The sequence below is a fragment of the Trachemys scripta genome, chromosome 7 (genome assembly GCF_013100865.1).
Source record: "Trachemys scripta elegans isolate TJP31775 chromosome 7, CAS_Tse_1.0, whole genome shotgun sequence".
NCBI classification, from domain to species: Eukaryota; Metazoa; Chordata; order Testudines; family Emydidae; genus Trachemys; species Trachemys scripta.
The window spans coordinates 31,553,538-31,572,778 of record NC_048304.1 but is presented as its reverse complement, the minus strand read 5'-3'; the positions used below and the strand labels follow the sequence as shown (position 1 = coordinate 31,572,778).

The 19,241-nt window shown below is 43.1% G+C and overlaps 1 protein-coding gene across 2 annotated transcripts in view; it reads left to right on the top strand.

Moving 5' to 3' along the window:
• The window catches only part of POLA2 (DNA polymerase alpha 2, accessory subunit), a 48,746-nt gene extending 30,261 nt beyond the window's left edge, over positions 1-18,485 (top strand). For both annotated transcript variants that reach the window (XM_034776924.1, XM_034776922.1), the window contains exons 14-18: positions 6,030-6,135; positions 8,657-8,763; positions 12,930-12,989; positions 13,912-14,038; positions 16,075-18,485. In XM_034776924.1, coding sequence (XP_034632815.1) covers positions 6,030-6,135; positions 8,657-8,763; positions 12,930-12,989; positions 13,912-14,038; positions 16,075-16,221 — 547 coding nt within the window. In that variant the 3' untranslated portion in view covers positions 16,222-18,485. The remainder of the gene's footprint in view (positions 1-6,029; positions 6,136-8,656; positions 8,764-12,929; positions 12,990-13,911; positions 14,039-16,074) is intronic.
• The last annotated feature ends 756 nt before the right edge of the window (positions 18,486-19,241 follow it).

Below are 19,241 nucleotides of genomic sequence, written 5' to 3'. Positions count from 1 at the left end.
GTAAACAAACTTGTTTGTCTTAGCGATTGGCTAAACAAGAAGTATGACTGAGTGCACTTTTTGTTTTTAGTGCAGTTATATTAAAAAAAAAAAATCTACATTTGTAAGTTACACTTTCACAGTAGAGATTGCACTACTGTACTTGTATGAGGTGAATTGAAAAATACTATTTATTATTTTTACAGTGCAAATATTTGTAATAAAAATAATATAAAGTGAGCACTGTACACTTTTGTATTCGGTGATGTAATAGAAGTCAATATATTTGAAAAATATAGAAAAACATCCAAAAATGTTTAAAACGTTTCAATTGATATTCTATTTTACAGTGTGATTAATCATGATTAATTTTTTTAATCGCAGTTAATTTTTTTGCGTTAATCATGTGAGTTAACTGCCATTAATCGACAGCCCTAGTGAAGATGCTATCTGCATAGGTACTCCACCTCCCTGAGAGGTAGTAACTATGTCAACAGAAGAAACCCTTCCATCAACATTGCACTGTCTATAGGTTGGTAGTAGTGTCGTTATAACTACATATCTTTGTAGTGTAGACTAGGGAAAAGCTGTGATTGGCACAGATACAATATTTAGATTGTGGTTTGTAGCATAGACAGGTCCCGTCGCATGTAGAGGCACCCCCAGGGTAGACTATTAGGCTTTTTTTTTTGGTCATAGTCTCCTTCATGATAGACTTATAAAGAAATACACACACTGAAACTTCAGATCGAAGTGCATGCTTCCAGCCTTTCTTGTAGAGGGAATTCTGGAGGCATTTGCCTTCCCTGAACAATAGGGGAGAAGTTGTCCCCTACAACTTTAATTTACTCCCAGTTAACCATCTGATAAATGCAAAAGGAGGCTGGTTTATCAGTGAGTCAGCATGGCAAGCCCCTCCCTTTGATCATCCCATGACAAAAGCCACTTCCTGCCAGCAGCCTGATTTTTAATCAGCATTTGTATCTCATTGGTGCATCTTCAGCAGTGAGATGCTAATCAATTCATCTAATCATGCTAATCAAGCAGCTGTACTCCAGACTGACACCAATAAAGCTATCCCTTCAGCTTGGAGGAGATGAGCTCGGCCTGTTGATCTCTCTTCAAATTTGAATAGAGCGGAAGCAGGAAGCATAATGTAAAGTAAACTGCTTTCTTAAATTCAGACCAGCAGCTAAATTACTGGGTTAGTTTGACACACATCTGGCTGTTCCCATCTTGTCTGGAAACATAACTAATCTTCAAGTATCAAAGGGGTAGCCGTGTTAGTCTGGATCTGTAAAAGCAGCAAAGAGTTCTGTGGCACCTTATAGACTAACAGATATGTAGGAGCATGAGCTTGCGTGGGTGAATACATGCATCTGAAGAAGTGGGTATTCACCCACGAAAGCTCATGCTCCTATATGTCTGTTAGTCTCTATCAGGTGCCACAGGACTCTTTGCTGCTATAACTAATCTTAATACCAAACAAATTGAAAAACCAGCTAGCTGGTCTTCCAAGTGCCTTTGTACACAAGGGGGAATAGGGATACAGCCGTCCTCTGTCCTGATTCTAATACTGTCCCCCCATTTCATAGGGTGGGCTGCCCTTTTTCTGAAACCGTGTTTCAGAGTCAGCCTATGTAATCAGGTCCCTTGACTCAGTTGTGCTGTAACTTGACCTGCAGTTCCAGTCTGTCCCCAGGAGAGGGTGGTGAACTGGGAGTAAGGAAACCTGGGTTCTATTCCCAGCTCTGCCACGGACCTGCTGTGTGACCATGGGCCAGTCACTTCACCTCCCTGCTTCTGTTTCCTCACCCACTCTCTGGGCTTGGCTTAACACACAAGTTGTACTGCTTAACTGTATCAGTATAGTCAAAGTGGTACAACTCCCCTAGTGTGGATGGAGTTACACCAGTATAAATGTGCATGTCTATTTATATCTTACTCCTGTACAGGAAGGGGAATAAGCTATACCAGTATAACTATACTCACATTGAGGGGAGCTGGGGGTTAGTAGCTGCTTTTTTTTTAAACACACCCCTAATGAAAACAGGTATAGCTGTATGAATTCTGGGTTTAGAGAAGGCCTCTGTCTGTCTTGTCCATTTAGACTGTAAGATCTTTGGAGCAGGGACGATCTTGCTGTGTGTCTGCCCAATGCCTAGCACAGTGGGGCCCTGATCATAGTTGGGGCCTTTAGATGTTGCTGTAATAAACTGTAGTGCTGCCGTCTCTTGACCTCTTTTTCCCTCCTACTTCCCAACCCAGAGACTTTCACATAAGCAGAGTTGTACTGTAAGAGGCTGTAAACTGGAATCCCAAGGCTTAGTCTAAGGCTAGGTCTACACTACCCGCCTGAATAGGCGGGTAGAAATTGACCTCTCGGGGATCGATTTATCGCGTCCCGACAGGACGCGACAATCGATCCCCGAATCGACGCTCTTACTCCACCAGCGGAGGTGGGAGTAAGCGCCGTCGACAAAAAGCCGCAGAAGTCGATTTTGCCGCCGTCCTCACAGCGGGGTAAGTCGGCTGCGATACGTCGAATTCAGCTACGCTATTCACGTAGCTGAATTTGCGTATCTTAAATCGACTCCCCCCTGTAGTGTAGATGTACCCTAAGCTAGAAAAGGTTTGCTGATAGCTGTACTGGTAAACCCTACTAGAGTATACACCGCTTATGCGGGCCAAGGAGTACTTTTATTGGTATAGCTTATACCAGTTCCCTGAAAAAAATAAGCTACTATATTGGCAAAAATACTTTTTTCCCCCCCCAGTATCTAAAGTTATTAAAAATTACACCCATAACTGACATTATTGTAACTGCAATAGTTTGTGTAGACTCACTTAAGGCTTTCTATAGCAGTGTAGCTGTATGGTTAAAGATGACTTGTTGTTTGGCCAGTTTACGTCTAGTGATGGTACTGCCTTTCTTGTTCCTTCCCCAGCTTCCCCCATCCTAGCCCCTGCATTAAACCCAGATGACTTGGGATGGGGGCCTCATAGTATCTGCTGTTGGTTTTCATCCTCTCTGATCTCCCTATCTTGTTCTTGGTGAGGGTGGGGGAAAGAGGAATGGAGAAAACAAAGAACAAACAAGACATTCTTTCCTTGGGGTGGGCGCTGCGCACCACCAGGTTCTTTCATCTGCTGCCAGAGTCTGTCATACACTGGTATCGGGTCAATACCTCCCCTTTTTAAAAAGCACAATACAAATTGTATTTGAATGTGGATTTTGAGAGCGGAATATTTAAGCAGCTACTGACCTGATTCTGTCTGTCAGCATTTACTACAAAAGCTGCTTGGTCTATTGGGGGTTAATTAAAAAAAAAAAATTGCTCAGCTCTTTGCACCTGTGCATATCTTCCAACTGAGCATAGAAATGTCATACAAGAGCGTACCAGTGGCTAATCTAGTCCATTGGCCTCTGATAGCAGCTGTTGCAGGTTGCTTCAGAGGAAGGTGTAATTCCACTCCCAGAATGCATCTACGTGTACTATGGAACGGGGAAGTTTTTCATCCTCTGCTGGTGATCAGGTAATGCAAACTCTTCATGTTTCAGTGTTCTTGTTATGAATGTTTTTTTTAGATTAACATGGAGAGTGGAATTTGTATAGGGGGTACTACAATAGCAATAGATGATTCAGGGCATGGCCCAACCTCTGATGGGGTTAGGAAGAAACTTTCCCTGGGGGCAGATTATCCCACATCTACCTACTGCAGTGTTTTTGCACTTTTCTCTGAAACAGCTGGGCACTATTGGAGATGGGATTCTATTCTATATAGGTTCTTATCTTACTTCCCTATCTCACGAGGGTGTTGTGCAGATAAATACATTCAAGACTGAAGCGCTTTGAGATCTACTAATGAAAAGTGCTAAATAAGAACTAGATGGTCTTCCACCCTCATAACTATAGTATCTGAATACATGCATTAAGTGACATGTCTAAATCTATCATATGTGGTTGTCTCTCCCATCCTTTCCTTAAGGGAAGTATTGTGTGCAGGACACTATTTTGTCTGGGTAGGGTTAGTTTCCATTTTTGTTGTGGGTTTTTGTTTTTTTTTTCTTTTTAAAATGTATGCACTGGCCTGGGTGTGTTGGAGAAGGCATCTCCGAGCAGCACACCTTGCACTTGGCACCAAAGATGGAAGTTCTGGATGGTCCTTGATTCCTGGGGCGAATCTGTTCCCACTCTCAGACTGGCCTTTGAGAAAGCTCTGTCTCCTGTGCAGATGAGCTCTACCCTAGAAGTAAAAGGTTCTGAATACTGGGCTACCTGGATCTCTGACCTGAGCCAGTGTGACAATTCATGTGTTCCTGTGTTTGGGAAGGAAGAGATGGGTAAGCATCTGCCAGTGAGCTCTGAAACCAATCAGTAGCCTCCTAAGAGTGTTGCGCGTCACTTCAGTACACAGTAAAGATATTATTTTTCCTCTTCTGTAGCAATGGCAATTAAACCAGTGCCACCAACAGAATTGCAGCTGCCTGTGCAATGGCAACCCAAACACTTTAAAAATCAAAGTTCAGACTTATAACGGGCCATTAAGAACATCAGAACGGCCATACTGGGTCAGACCAAAGGTCCATCTAGCCCAGGATTCTGTCTTCTGACAGTGGCCAATGTTACGTGCCCCAGAGGGAATGAACAGAACAGGTAATCATCAAGTGATCCATCCCCTGTTGCCCATTTCCCATTTGCTTCTATTGAGCTTTCTTGTATCCATCACAGAACTCTCTCATGGCCTCATTATTACATCCATTCAAAGCAATCTGTTGTATCATCTGATGGTTAAAGAACTAACTATAGATCTGGTTCCAAGGTCAGGTTTGTGGCTGCATAGTTGTTTCCAGGAATCATAAGGCAATCTTAACTCTTCACTAGTGAACAGGAGTTTCTCCTTAGTTTACTTATCTTATCTCCTAATGAATGCACAGCAATTGGTGTGATCAGAACTGCTGGGACTTGAAGAGCTCCCTTGTACCTCAGGCTGCAATGCAGCAGGGATAGACTATTTAAACTGGTTTCCTGGTTGTTTGTATTATGGGCCCCAGTCAAGACTGAGCTCCCACTGATGAGCTCTACTTAAACATAGGATATGTTTTCACTGTAAAAAAATGTAGCTAGCTAGCTCAGCTGGGGATTTGGTTAGAGCTCAGGTTCCACTTTCACTTGAACTAGTAACCTACTCACTTTGCAGAGAGGACGCAAGCTAAATCATTGATGTGATTATGGTCCTCCCCCCATTCTCCCTGTCTGCCAGAAGGACAGACAAGTTCTCTCACAGTTCACTGGGAAAGAATCCTAGAGCGGCTCATCTTACAGCAGTACAAAGAACCATGGGACATGCCCCCAGAAATCCTATCAACACTCTCACAAGGTAGTACAGGACCAGTGAGGAGGGTATGGCTTGCAGTTTGACTGTTCACATCAGGCTCAGCTGACACCCCCAAGCTAGGCTAACCCAGGTTCCAATCATCTGGGCTAACTGCAGTGAAGACATACAGTAATACAGTCCCTGATCCAAAGAGCTTACAGTCTACACAAATGAAATGGAAAAAGTAAAGACAACTATCCCCATTTTATAGATGGGTAACTGAGTCACCAATTTAAATCAAAGGCTTACAAGCAACTAGTGACTTTTTTTGGGGTGCACAGCTGGACTCCTTAAGGGGCCTGGCTTTCAGAAAGTGCTGAACATCCTCTTACTGAAAAAAATCAGGCCCCTTTAAGGTGTTTCAGATTGGGGCAGCCAAAAATCATTAGTCACTTCTGAAAGTCTTGGCCTCATACTTGCCCCAAGCTCACACAGGGAGCCTGTAACAGACTTGGGTATTGTACTCACAAAACTTGGGTTCTTGTCCAGATCAACTTTTTGGAAGATCTGATCCATTATTGCAATTTCCTATGTAATGAATTTCAAAGGCTTTCCACAGTAAGAGGTGGAGGACTCTGAACTCGTTGTATTAATGTGCTTGGTTTGTCAAGTATTGGGTTTTTAGGTTCCTGGTCTCTCTCTTAGAATGCTTCTCTTTCCTCTGCCAACAGTGCTGGTTCCCAGCTCGTGTTTGTACCATCGCTGAGAGATGTGCACCATGACTTCATATATCCTCAGCCGCCTTTCAGCTATGAGCTGTCTAAAGATGACAAACAGGTAACTTCCTATAGCTAACCACCTAATTTGTTTACTTTTCCTTTGAGTAGCTCACTTAACAGAGAGAGAAAGTGACTGACAGGTTGTTTGCTGGACTGGCAGGTCAGGAGCCTGAAAGAAAAGTCTCATATTTCAACCCAAACAGGAAAATGGCTAAGAGCAAAGTGGATTTGATCAGTTGCTACACAGCCTGTTTAATCAAAGTTTAAAACTAGAAATCCTTTGGATTCCTTATAATGTATCCTTGGCACAAGCCAAGATTTCCAAAAGGAACTACGTTTTTTTGTGTGCCCAACCTGAAACATTTCCCCCACTTCTGATATATTGTCCCTCTGCTGAACAATAGCAGATGTCGGTGGCCTTGGAAGTCTGCTTCCCAGTGGAAGAGAAATCAGTGACTTCTAGTCCAGGTATTTATTTACACACGTCCACCAGTCCTGACATAAGATGGTTAAACAGCATGCATTGCAATTCCTTCTTTCAGGAAACTCAGCCCACCACCAATCCCTGGTTCCCAGGGAGTAACTAATTGACTCTTAAGCAGAGTCCAAAGCAGAGAGCAAACTCTCTTGCAGCTCCCTTTCACCCAAAGCTGATGCTCTCAAAAAAACCAAACCTAAACAAAAACCACTTGTATAACCCAAAACATAATGCTTCTCTCAAAGTGTCAAAACTTCTTCATACTGGGAAGACTATGCAACAGCGCCACCTGGAAGTCTATTCTTTCTCACTCTGAAAATCTGGTCACTTTTGGGAAAAAAATCTTGCTCAGTTTTATTTTTTTCTCTTTTCTCCATAGAGTGTGATCACTCATAGTGCTGAGCCTTGGTGGGATCTCACCCTGGCCTGGGTGCTAAAAAGCTGGTCATTTCACTCATTCCATGGCCTGGTACAATCAATGTGCAGCAAAAATGAAAGATTTAAGCCTGTTGGGGAAAGGTGCACAGAACAATTGAAAGTCCAGAACAGAAATTCATAGACGCTGGAAATGGGAAAAGCTTTATCAGATCGTTTGTCCTCTTGTAAATGCAGAGCTGAAACTTTAGTCAGAGACCAAGCTGAAAACAGAATTCAGGCTTTGCTGGCTCCTTGCCCTGTATCTGAGACCCTGCACCATGTGGCTTTAACACTCAGATACCCCATGAGGAAATGAGTGGGAAATGAAATACAGGGTGAAAAACTATCTCTGTGCCTGTTGCCAGGAAATCCATATCACTTAACTTTGTGTGACTGGGGAGGTGGGGAATTGTGACATCAAGCATACAGCTGTGAAGCTGCAATGAGCTGTATGTTAGTCATGCTGCTTTACTGAGAATGTTTCCACTTAAGGCTTGTCTATATGGGAAAATTATTGCACAATAAAATAGGGTGTGAATTTAAACCACAATAGCTATTGTAGGATAGCTCCCTGTATGGGCACTCCTATTCCGGGCTATGAGTGCCTTTTTTTTTTTTTTTTTTTTTAATTATTTATTGCAATCCATTTTTAAAATTGGATTAAGCTAAATTGGAAAAAGGCACTCTTGTCTTGGAATAGGAGTGCCCATACAGGGAGCTTTTCTACAGGGGCTAGTCTGGTAATTTTTCCTTTTGTAAATGAGACCATAAAGAGGTAAGACCCTCTGAGGTGTATCCATAGGCACGGTTATCGCTTGATTAAGCCCTGTGACAATCACGAAAGATTTAGAAAAAAGTTTCCCAGTGGAAGAGGTTGTTGCTTTCATAAAATGAAACTACTATTCTTCCCCTTTGAATTCCCCAAACACCTCCATCTATTCAGTCCAAAGAAAGAAGCAGCCTGTTAAGTTAAAAAGCGTCTTGAATAGTGCCTTTCACAACCCATCCTCACTAAACTTCTTTTGTAGGTTTAACATGGTCTTGCCTCATGTGGTGTCACACCCCGCCACTGCCTCGGTTTTCCTCCTTCCCCAGTCAAACAAACTGTCACAACTGGTGCTTCTGAAGTACTCTTACCCTTCTGGGTTCTGGTTTATTAACATAAAATAACAGTTCAACTCTAAGCCAGAATCTCCCAGCGTTCTCCTGTGGGGCTCCAGTGTGCCCCTTCTCTGCTCCTAATCTCCTCTTAAGAAGTTTTCTCCGGCCCGTCACTGCAGGTAGCTCCAGCCAGATCTTTCCCTCTGGCTGGTATGGAAAGCCTCTTCCTCAGTCCTCCCTGATCCTGGCTCTCCTTTGGTTCTCTTTATTCTTTGAGCAGAGGAGTTCTGCCAGACCCATTCCCCCAGACTCTGGAGAGACCTCTCATGGGTCTTTCCTAGCCCTTGATCTCCCCCTCCCTGATGGAACATTCCCCCTAACCAGCTACTAGCATGTGATGCCTGGTCACCTGACCTAACCATGGGCCCAAACCCAAAATCATCACCTGGAACTGGATGACAGATGGGGCCCAACTCCCCTGAAAGGGCCAGCTCACCCTGTTCATGCACCCATTCATCAAGCTGGAGGATGTTGGTAACAGCTGAATCCAAAGTGCACTTTGCCCTTTCTTTTCTCATTTCAGCGAGTACACTTTGTGTCTGACCCCTGCACTCTGGCAATAAATGGAGTAATTTTTGGCCTGACTTCCACAGACCTGCTCTTCCATATGAGTGCTGAAGAGATTAGCAGGTATGTCACAGCTTGTTCTAAGCTCAAACTTTAGGATAAACAGTTCCTTGGAAAAGTCCTTCGTAGTTTAAACAGAGACCAGCTGTGGGGCCCAATGCTCGTATAATTTTGATTGAAAACATTTGGTCACCTCTACCAGGCCATAACACAGCGGAAGCTTGCGGAGAAAATGAAGTACACTGGGTTAAAGGGATGTTGAGTTGAAAGTCATAGGTCATCAGCAGCTGGTGACAGTTGGTGTAGCCCTATTGAAATCAATGCAGACTTACACTGATTTACACTACCTGTGGGTCAGGGCCTATATCTGAAAGATGATGATTCACATTTAAGCCAAAAGACTCTTTTAAAAAAAACAATTAGTTTGTTTTGTTAACACTTACACATTTTCTTTAATTTCTAGCACTTTACTCAGCAGCCAGTTAAAATAGGGCTGCATTTTATTGTGTAGTCCCTTTATTTGTTACGCTTCTGGGTTCTCCTGCATAGTAATGCAGTAATTGCATGCAAGGGAATCAAGATCTGAGTAACACTCATTGATGTGCTAGTGATGCTGATCAGCTGCTTTGCCTGTCTGTGAAATAAGCCTCTCTGCAAGGTATAATCCTTAATTCCTGTTTGCAAAGCCCTTTGATCTTCAGTGGAAGATTGTGTCTGCTCTGGGTTTGAAGTGATGCAGCTGCACCTGTGCTTAGGGCACTGGGACTTGGGAGACCTGGCTTCTGTTCCTAGCTCTGCCCCTGACCTGCTTTGTGACCTCAGGCAGGTCACTTCCCCTTTCTGTGCTTCTGTTTCTCCTCCCACCCTATAGTTTTCAATTCTAAGCTCTCTGGGGCCTGGACTGACTCTTTGTGTCTGGACCGACTATCCACCACAACAAGATCCTGGCCTCTTGGCTCTACTGTACTACAAAGACTAATAATGTATCTGTGATTAAAATCCCAGGGTAGACAAAGCCTAAACTGATTTGTGTCCTTTTTATTCTGTGTCCGTGATGTTGCATGCAGTCCCCTGTGTGTGGTTATGACTGACCAGAGGGATAGCTCAGTGGTTTGAGCATTGGCCTGCTAAACCCAGGGTTGTGAGTTCAATCCTTGAGGGGGCCACTTAAGGATCTGGGGAAAAATCAGTACTTGGTCCTGCTAGTGATGGTAGGGGGCTGGACTCAATGACCTTTCAGGGTCCCTTCCAGTTCTAGGAGATAGGATATACCTCTCATGGTATTTTGCTGCAATACAATTGTTCTGGGGGGCAAATGTTATTGGCTGTAGCAAGGCATTTTTGTTTGGACTTGGTGGTTGAACTCCTATGATATACAATGGAGGGGAAGGAACATTTGAAGGGATTCACATGTTAAATTTGTGTTGTGTGCTTGCTGGCCAGGGCTATTCACATGCTGGGATCATAGAAGCAAAATGCTTGACTCTGTCCTCTGTGGAGTTCCAGGTCTCTTGCACAATTCAGTGTTTTTTCTTTCTCCCCTGTTAATCTCCCACAATATTGCTTGTCTGGGTGTTGAAAAGAGACAGCCAGAAGGAATGTGTGTATAGGGGCCAATGTTTACTTCCCCATGCAGGTAACAAGGAAGCTGGGAGTTGGTGCCTTCTAGGATGACATTAGGCATTCCATGCTGCCGCACTTTTAAATAGGACAATGGCTCTAGCAACTGTAGGGTATGCCTACACTGCAGCTGGGACTCCCAACCCAGGTAGAAAGACTCACACTAGTGGAGCTAGAGCTAGTGCACTAAAAATAACAATGTGGATGTTTTGACTTGGGCTGTCGAGCCCACCCGACCCCCTAGCTTCAGAGCCTGAACCACTATGTCCATGTATCTGTTTTTAGCGCTCTAGCTTGAGCTCTGCTACTGGTAGCTCAAGCCTCGCTAGTGCAAGTCTGCCTACCCAGGGTGGCTCACTCCTAGCTGCAGTGTAGACCTTCCTCAGAGGCCTTATCTATGCGCTGCCTGGTACCAGTTTAGTTAAGCTAGTGCAAACCATTGTTTGAATACTTATTTTAAAAGCAGCTTATTTTGATATAGTAATTCCTAGCTCTTATATGGTGCTTTGCATTAGCAGACCTCAAAGCACATTACAAAGTATTATTATCCCCCATTTTACAGATGGAAAAACTGAGGCAGAGAGAAGTGATTTACCCAGGGTCACCCAGCAGGCTCGTGACCAAGTTAGGAATAAAGCTGAGGTCTTTTAAGCCCTAGTCCAGCGCTCTGTCCATTAGGCCACAGTGTCTCCCTAAACTAAAGTGCTTTGTCTCCACTGTGTTTTTACAGCAGGATAGCTAACACATATTATTTATCCAATGGTAAAAACATACCTCTTTTTGTCAGTGAAGACATAGCTAAAACAAATTAAGCCTGACTTAAACTTAAGAGAAGTGTGTCCAAACAGTCTTTTGTATCAGTTTGACTAAATGGGTTTAAAAAATTCCTTAAGTTAAACTGGTATGACTGAGCACATAGACAAGCTCTGAGGTACTCAATGCATCCTGTGTGTGTGCACCACATGCATGCACCTCACTGACCATCTTAAATAACTCCACGCTCACGTTGGTGTTTACAAATACTTCTTAGCATTTATCCTTATCTCCCCTACCCCTATAGCCATTGTCTAGTCAAGACCTGCATATTTTCTTCCTGTGAATCATGCCTCATAAATCATTCCCTCCAGCCCTTTCAGCCCTTTGGTTGCTTCTCTCCAAATTCCTGCCAGTTAACTGTTGTCTCGTTGGCTTGGAAACCCAATACAGGGCTCTGGGTTTGTGTAGTAACCAGTCCATAAGGTGATGCCCCTGCAAATGCAACCCCAAAGCACCTTGATCAAATCTAACCTTGAATAGATCACCCATCTCCATTGTCTTGTCTCCCCTGGTTACAAAGTTGCTGAGTATCTTTGTTTTGGGGAGAGAATTTTTGAAAAACTCTGTAGCAAGAGAACCTCTTGGCATAAAGAAGACTTGATCAGAGCTAGTGGGGCACTGGACAGGAGGAGGTCAAAAGACCCGTGTTTTAATCGTGGCTCTACCAATGACCTTGAGCAAATCCCTTTCCCTCTCTATGCCTCCATTTTCAGCTCCCACTCTGTCTATTTAGACTGTAAAGTCTTTGGGGCAGAGGCTGTCTTTTATGCTTACAGGGTACAGTGCTTCGTACACTGGAGCTCCAATCTCTATTGGGGCTTCTAGGAACTACCATAATACAAATCTTAGCAGAACCTTAGAAATTTGGGGCTAAAATAAGCTACTGCAAAACTCCTGCATTGTCCTCAGGGTTATTTTAATTAAGCATGCACTCCCTGTTTCCTTGCAGACTCTGTTTCATTGGCGTCCTGCCTGCCAAATAAAACTTGGATGGCATTTTCTCTCAAGGCGTTTTTCTCCTAGCTGCAGCATGTTAAGATGTGTTCACAAGTCAAATGTCGTCTGTTTTAAATTAGAGAATTTTATTTTAGTAAGAGTCTGAGGCTCTTAACAGAATGTAAAAACAAAGTCAAACTTGTTGTGTTACCTGGTTGAAAGACTATTATTATTTTGTACTAGGGTAATACCTCGAGGCCCCAGCAAAGATCAGGGCCCTGTTTTTTGGGCATTGCACAGAATCTTACTATACGGTCCTGGCCCAGAATAATTTTACAGTCAAAGGCCTGGTCCACACTAACCCCCCACTTCGAACTAAGGTACGCAATTTAGCTGAATTCGGAGTACCTTAGTTGGAACTTACGCGGCAGGCAGGCTCCCCGTCGATGCCGCATAGTACCGGTGTCGTCCGGGATCGATTTATCGCATCTAGACAAGACGCGATAAATCTATTCCAGAAGATCGATTGCCTACCACCAGACCTGGAGGTAAGTGTAGACCTACCCTAAGAAGACAAGACTGACAGAAGGGAAAATTTATCCCTATTTTAAAGATGGTGAACTGAGGCATAGAGAGGCCACGTGACTTCCAAAGGTCACACTAGGAGTTTGTGGTAGAGCTGGGAACTGAACCCAGATGTCCTGAGTTCTAGTCCAGTGCCTTAACCACAAGACTGTCCACTCATTAGAAAATAAAGAAATTACCTTATTCTTAAGAGACATGGTTCTATCCCCTCCCCCCTCCCCCCTCCCCCTTGGTTTTCATAGCTAAATTTTGGATGTTTCTCTTTAAAACAGCTCTTCCGGTGTCTCAGACAGGTTCACCCGAATCCTTAAGCATGTCCTGACACAGAGGAGGTGAGATCAATTTCTGGATTTAGAGTTCATAACAAAACATTTCCTTATCTAAAGTGACAGTGCCTGCCACTGATATATTGGGCCTTATACTCTTTTGCCAGCACTTTGTGTAATCACTTACACAAGTGGAGAGTGGTATAAAAGTGCCACCATCCTGACTTGGTAGTGTTTTACACCTGCCCTGCACTGGTGTAGATGACCCCATGAGATTCATATACATTATGGCCAGAAGGGGGGAGGGATAGCTCAGTGGTTTGAGCATTGGCCTGCTAAACTCAGGGTTGTGAGTTCAATCCTTGAGGGGGCCACTTAGGGATCTGGGGAAAAATCAGTACTTGGTTCTGCTAGTGAAGGCAGGGGGCTGGACCTCAATGACCTTTCACAGTCCCTTCCAGTTCTAGGAGACAGGATATCTCTATTTATTTATTAAGGGACCGTTACGATCATTTAGTCTGACCTCCAGCTTAACACAGGCCAAAGAATCTCACCCAATAATTTTTGCTTTGATCCTGTAACTTTGGCGCTAAAGCATATCTTTTTAGAAAGACATCCAGTCTTGACTGAAAGACTATTCCAAGTGATGGAGAATGCTAAGTCCCTACCTAAGTTATTTCAGTGGTTAATTTCTGTCATTGCTGAAAGAATATTTGTAGTCTGAATTTGTCTAGCTTCAGTTTCCAGCCACTGGATTTTGTTCTGCCTGGTGCATGGTAACAGAGAATCAGGCCTTCAGTTTCATTTTTGAACAATTTTCTGCTTCTGTAAACAGAGGCACCTGCTGATAGCATAATGCACAAGCCTTAAGCTGCTGGAGGAGTGGAACTGATACCTGTTCACCTGGCTGACAGCAGGGTGTGTGGGGAGGACAGAGCAAAGATGGCTGTATTTAAGTGTTATCAATAATTAATATTGATCCATGCAGTTATTACCCACTCTACCCTCCCTCGGAAGAGATGAACGTCGATTATGAGAACTTCTATAATTACGTGCCTTTGCCAGTCACCCCGGATGTCCTCGTTGTTCCATCTGAGCTGAGATATTTTGTTAAGGTAAGCTGGGAGCGTGTAAACATTTTGTCTGGGATTTTCAGTGGTGCCTAAGGAGTTAGGTACACACCACTCATTGGAATTCAGTGGGAAGTGGCTGCTTTTGAGACTCCCAGCCTCTGTATAGAACTCAGCCTACGGGAGGAGCAAGATGAGTGGTAGGAATGGGGCTCTGCTCTGTTAATGCCATTTCTGTGCTCTCAATATCACAAACATTGGATACAATTTTCAACAGTGCCTAAGATCCATTTTCAGAAGTGACAAAGGTGCCGAAATTGCATTGGTTTTCAGAAGTATCCGGGACACTGAAGTGTCTAAGTCACTTGAAAAATGGGTTTTAAGCACCTAAATTATTTAATTGCTTTTGAAAATTTTACTCAACTAATCTGCATGACTGGACTTCCCCATGTTTCAGATAGTGAAGGCTGGGTCCACGCTGATCTTCCTCTTTCATTTGGTGAGCTAGTTTTTTTCCCATCCCTAGCTGAGAGAAACTATTTATTACTGCAACTCCTTCTCTCATTGTAGGCAAGGGGTTAGATGTCACAGCAGAATCCCTAGTCTTCAGTGTAAATGTTTTTGAGGATGTGGAGTAACTTTTAAGGAGTTACAGTGGGAGCAATGAGAGCCTTGTTGTCTCCTTGCCACTGAAATTAACCTGTAGAGAGCTTAAAGAGCTTAGCAGGATTCCAAAAGGATTAAGGCATTTAGGTGGATAATAGGAATCTCTAGAGTTACTCTAGTAAGGATCAAAACATAACCAAGAGTTTTGGAAGGGATAGTAAACTTCCTGCAGCAGGACATAAAACAATCTCTAACTCCCCTTATGGACAGCTTATACCTTAACTACAGGGTTTCTTTCATCTTTCTCTGAAGCATTTGGTATTTGCACTGTCAGAGATTGGATACTGGGCTAGATGGATACACTGATCTTGATCCAGTCTGGCAATGTCTGTTTCTAGAGCTGTTAAAAGCACAAACTCAGCCTTGTGGTTTGCAGCTGCAGGAGGGCTAAAATTGTCAAAATATCACTGGAATGCAGCAGCCCAGGTAGTATAGTTAGTGGATAGGATCTTGAATCAGGAGCCCTGGGTTCTATTCCTGGCTCTGCTACTGACTCAGTGATTACAGGCAAGTCATTTCCCCCTCTGTTTCATCGCCCATCTTTTATTTAGACTGAGAGCTCTTTGGGGCAGGGACTGTTTCTCGCTACATGTCTCTGCAGCACTCAGCACTGGATGGTTATTGAGCAGAACCCACTATCAGCATGGACGCATGTCCTCTGGAATGGTGACTGAACCATGAAGGGACATATGAATCTTTAGTGCATCTGGCACATAAATATCTTGCGATGCCAACTACAGTGCCATGTGAATGCCTGTTCTTACTTTCAGGTGACATTGTAAAGAAGAAGCAGGCGGCATTATCTCCTGCAAATGTAAACAGACTTCCGAAGAAGTGAGGTTTTTACTCACGAAAGCTTATGCCCAAATAAATCTGTTAGTCTTTAAGGTGCCACCAGACTCCTTGTTGTTTTTGTAAACAGACTTGTTTGTCTGAGTGATTGACTCAACAAAAAGTAGAACTGAGTGGACTTGTGGGCTCTAAAGTTTTACATTGTTTTATTTTTGAATGCAGTTATTTTTTTTGTACATAATTCTACATTTGTAAGTTCAACTTTCATGATAAAGAGGTTACAGTACTTAGGTTAATTAAAAAATACTATTTTATTTTTTACAGTGCAACTATTTGTAATCAAAAATAAATATAAAGTGAGCACTGTATGCTTTGTAATTGAAATCAATATATTTGAAAATATAGAAAATATCCCAAACTATTTAAATAAATGGTATCCTATTATTGTTTAACAATGCAATTAATCATGCAATTAATCATGATTAATTTGTTTAATCGCTTGACAGCCCTAGTGGAAACCATTTCAAACAAACCAATAGCTTTGAAACCTGCTGTGGTTGCTTGTGCCTGAATTCTTACCTGCTCTATAGTCATTTTAATATGCGCTCCCTATCTTTCCACAGGACATCTTAGGCTGTGTGTGTGTGAACCCAGGACGACTCACCAAAGGCCAGGTTGGGGGGACCTACAGCCGTCTGTACATACAGAGGCAGGATACAGAGGAAGAACGAAAGAGTCCCTGCATTGCTGCCCAAGTTGTCAAAATCTAAACAGACTCTCTGCACCCTACCCTTAAAACAGAGATGCTGGCCTTGAGTTCAGTAGGGGTTCAAATCCAGCCTGGTTGGACATCTGTTAGATTTGGTCAAAAGATGCAAGGATGATCTGGCAAAGGGGCTCTGAGAGCCATGTAATACCTTCCCTTCTCTCAGGACTGCTGCTTTCGAGAATCTTTTGCATAGATTTTTTTTGTCGCAAATCAGACATTGTATTAGAGTGTTTTAAGGCTCTTTGGCCTGTTACAATCAGGAATGCAAACCTTGTCAATGCACATGTGTACCGAGAGCCCTGACTTGGATCAGCTTGTTTTCTATTGTAATTTGCCAAGGGGAAAGTTGTCAGCTCATCAAAGTGAACTGCAATTGAAAATACACCCTGAGTTTTCTAAAAGTTCATGCTTTCAGCTCTCTTTCCAGGCTGTCCCTTTAGTTTCGTCAGAATCAGCAGAGGCTTCTGCTCAAGGTGAGCTGGATGTTCTATTTTCAGATCCTGCTGTTGATCATGCTCGGTTTTTGTCTATCTTATTAGATAATATGGCCCTCAGCACCAGAGTGCATCATAGTCATCTCCCCATTTCACAAATAGGGAATTGAAACACAGGGTAGATTGTGATTTACCCAAGTTCACACAGCACGTAGCAGAGCCAGGAAGAGAACCCAGTTCATCTGAATCTCATTCCATTCCCTTATCCATTATATCACTCTGCCTCTCTTAGGTAATATCCACACTTCCTGGACCTCTGCTTGGTTCCAAGCAGAATTATCTGTTTCAATCTCTGGCATCATAAAATTTCAGCAAACGAAAATTAAATTGATCCCCACTGAGCTGGGAAAGTACATTACACCCAGGCTCTCTCTCCTCGGATAGCCCTGTGGGGTCCATCATATTTTATGTAATGTATGCATTGCAGCAGCATTGCTAGGCCTGTCTGACTTGGAAAGGCAGGTGTTACTTGTCCAAACCTGTAGACAATTCTCAGTTTAAAGCAGTCTATTTTTTTTTTTTTTTAACATTTTTTGCAATTCTTCCATGCAACTATCAACTGGAGGAATTTAAACTCTGATCATTGCACTGGTTAATTCCAAAGGTCTTTGTTTGGACTTGGATTGCTGTAAACTGGCTTGTGTGGGTGGTTAAATGCCATATGATCTGCATTTCTATTGTACGTTAATCAAAATACTGATATCCCATTGGACTGAGACACTTGGATCTTCATTAGGAGGCCTCTGAGCTGGTACTATATAATCTACTATATGTGAATCATTTCAGTCCTACCTCCCATTTATTTTTATTATGTTGCAGAAGCAGCTAGAAGCCCTAGCCAAAATGGGAAACTCATTGCTGTGTTCGGACCCATAGTGAGAGAGAATCCCTGCCCCAAGGAGCTTGCCGCCTAAACAGACAAGACAAGCAAAGGAAGGGTTACTATTCTCAATGTATAAATGGAGAATCTGAGGCACAGACCAGAGGGGACTTGGCTAAGGTTACACAGGAATTTTCTGGCAGAATAAGGACCCAGATTTTCCTGAGTTTCAGCCGAATGCTTTAACCACATGCTATTCCTTTCTCTTGCTGGAATTATTTTTCCTTGATGCCAAGGTACTGGCACAAATACATGTCTAGCTGTCTGAGCTTCCAAGTGTTGAACATTGTGCGGTCATTCCTCCTAAATCTGGCCTGATTTGGGCCTCTTTCATATGAAAAAACAGGACTCGACTGGTAATAGTGGGCCATATGATCTATGTGTAACTTTTTAAAATCCTATCAATCAGTGTGTGTATGTGCATGGAGCTCTCTCTCTAACACACACAACAAGCTCCTATTTTACCTCTACTATTAGGAATCTACTAGCAGCTCAGAGTGACTTATAGGCAGCCTCTAATCTTTCCCAATGCTTGGGTTCTGTGTAAACTGTCTCCCTATTCTTTCCCCCGCTTACTCTAGACTGGATCCCCTCCCCCAACACAAGTACAACTCCCAAATGCACAGAGCAGCATGGTTTTCTCTCTCAGGTTGATAATCTGCTCACGCCGCAGCCCTATGTTTTTGGTGGCACTCATGCTAGTGGCAAATGTTGGGCTGGCCAAGTGCAGATGCTGCAAAGTGGAAGTCACCTAAGTAAAGCCATTTGGGGTCCTGCAGAGTGGGCAAGCAAGGTCAATGCATTAGAATGTCCCTATGCTGCAGAAGAGCTCTGTGTAACTCCAAAGCTTGTCTCATCAACAGAAGTTGGTCCATTAAAAAAGTTACCTCATCCACCTTGTCTCTCTAAGCCGAAATGGTTAACTGCTTTTACCTAGGGTTGTTGGGAGATCTTACCTGCAGCTGGAGTGCTGATTTCGAACTCTAATGTGAACTTAAGGCACATGTTCCTGTTTTTGGAAGGCCCCCTTACAACTTTTTATTTATTGTTTGTATCATAGTAGTGCCTGATTATGCACCAACACAGAGGAAGAAACAGTCCCTGGCCTGAAGCTATTCAGTCTAAGTAGGCAAAGAAACTGGATTATCCCTAATTTACAGATGGAGAACTGAGTCACAAAGAGATGAAGTGCCTTCCCCAAAGTCACACAGTGATGATAGCAGCTCCTGAGTCCCCATCCCAGGCCTTAATCATAATTCTCAACAAAGAGAAGGTTAAAGGGTGACTTGATTACAGGCTCTAAGTGTGGACCTGGGGAACAAATATTTAATAATGGACTCCGCAATCTAGCAGACACAGATATAACCCAATCCAATGTCTGGAGGTTGAAGCAATACAAATTCAGATTGGAAATAAGGTGTAATTTTTTGACAGTGAGAGCAATTAACCATCAGAACAGCTTCCCAGCGGGGGATTTTCCATCTCTGACAATTTTTAAATCAAGATTGGATGTTTTAAAACATCTGCTCTAGGAATGATTGTGGGGAAGTTCTGTGGCCTGACCTCCTGCATTTAATACATGATCACAGTTGTCCATTCTGGCCATGTACTCTAGGAAAAGCACTAATTGCTATTCTATCTATCTTA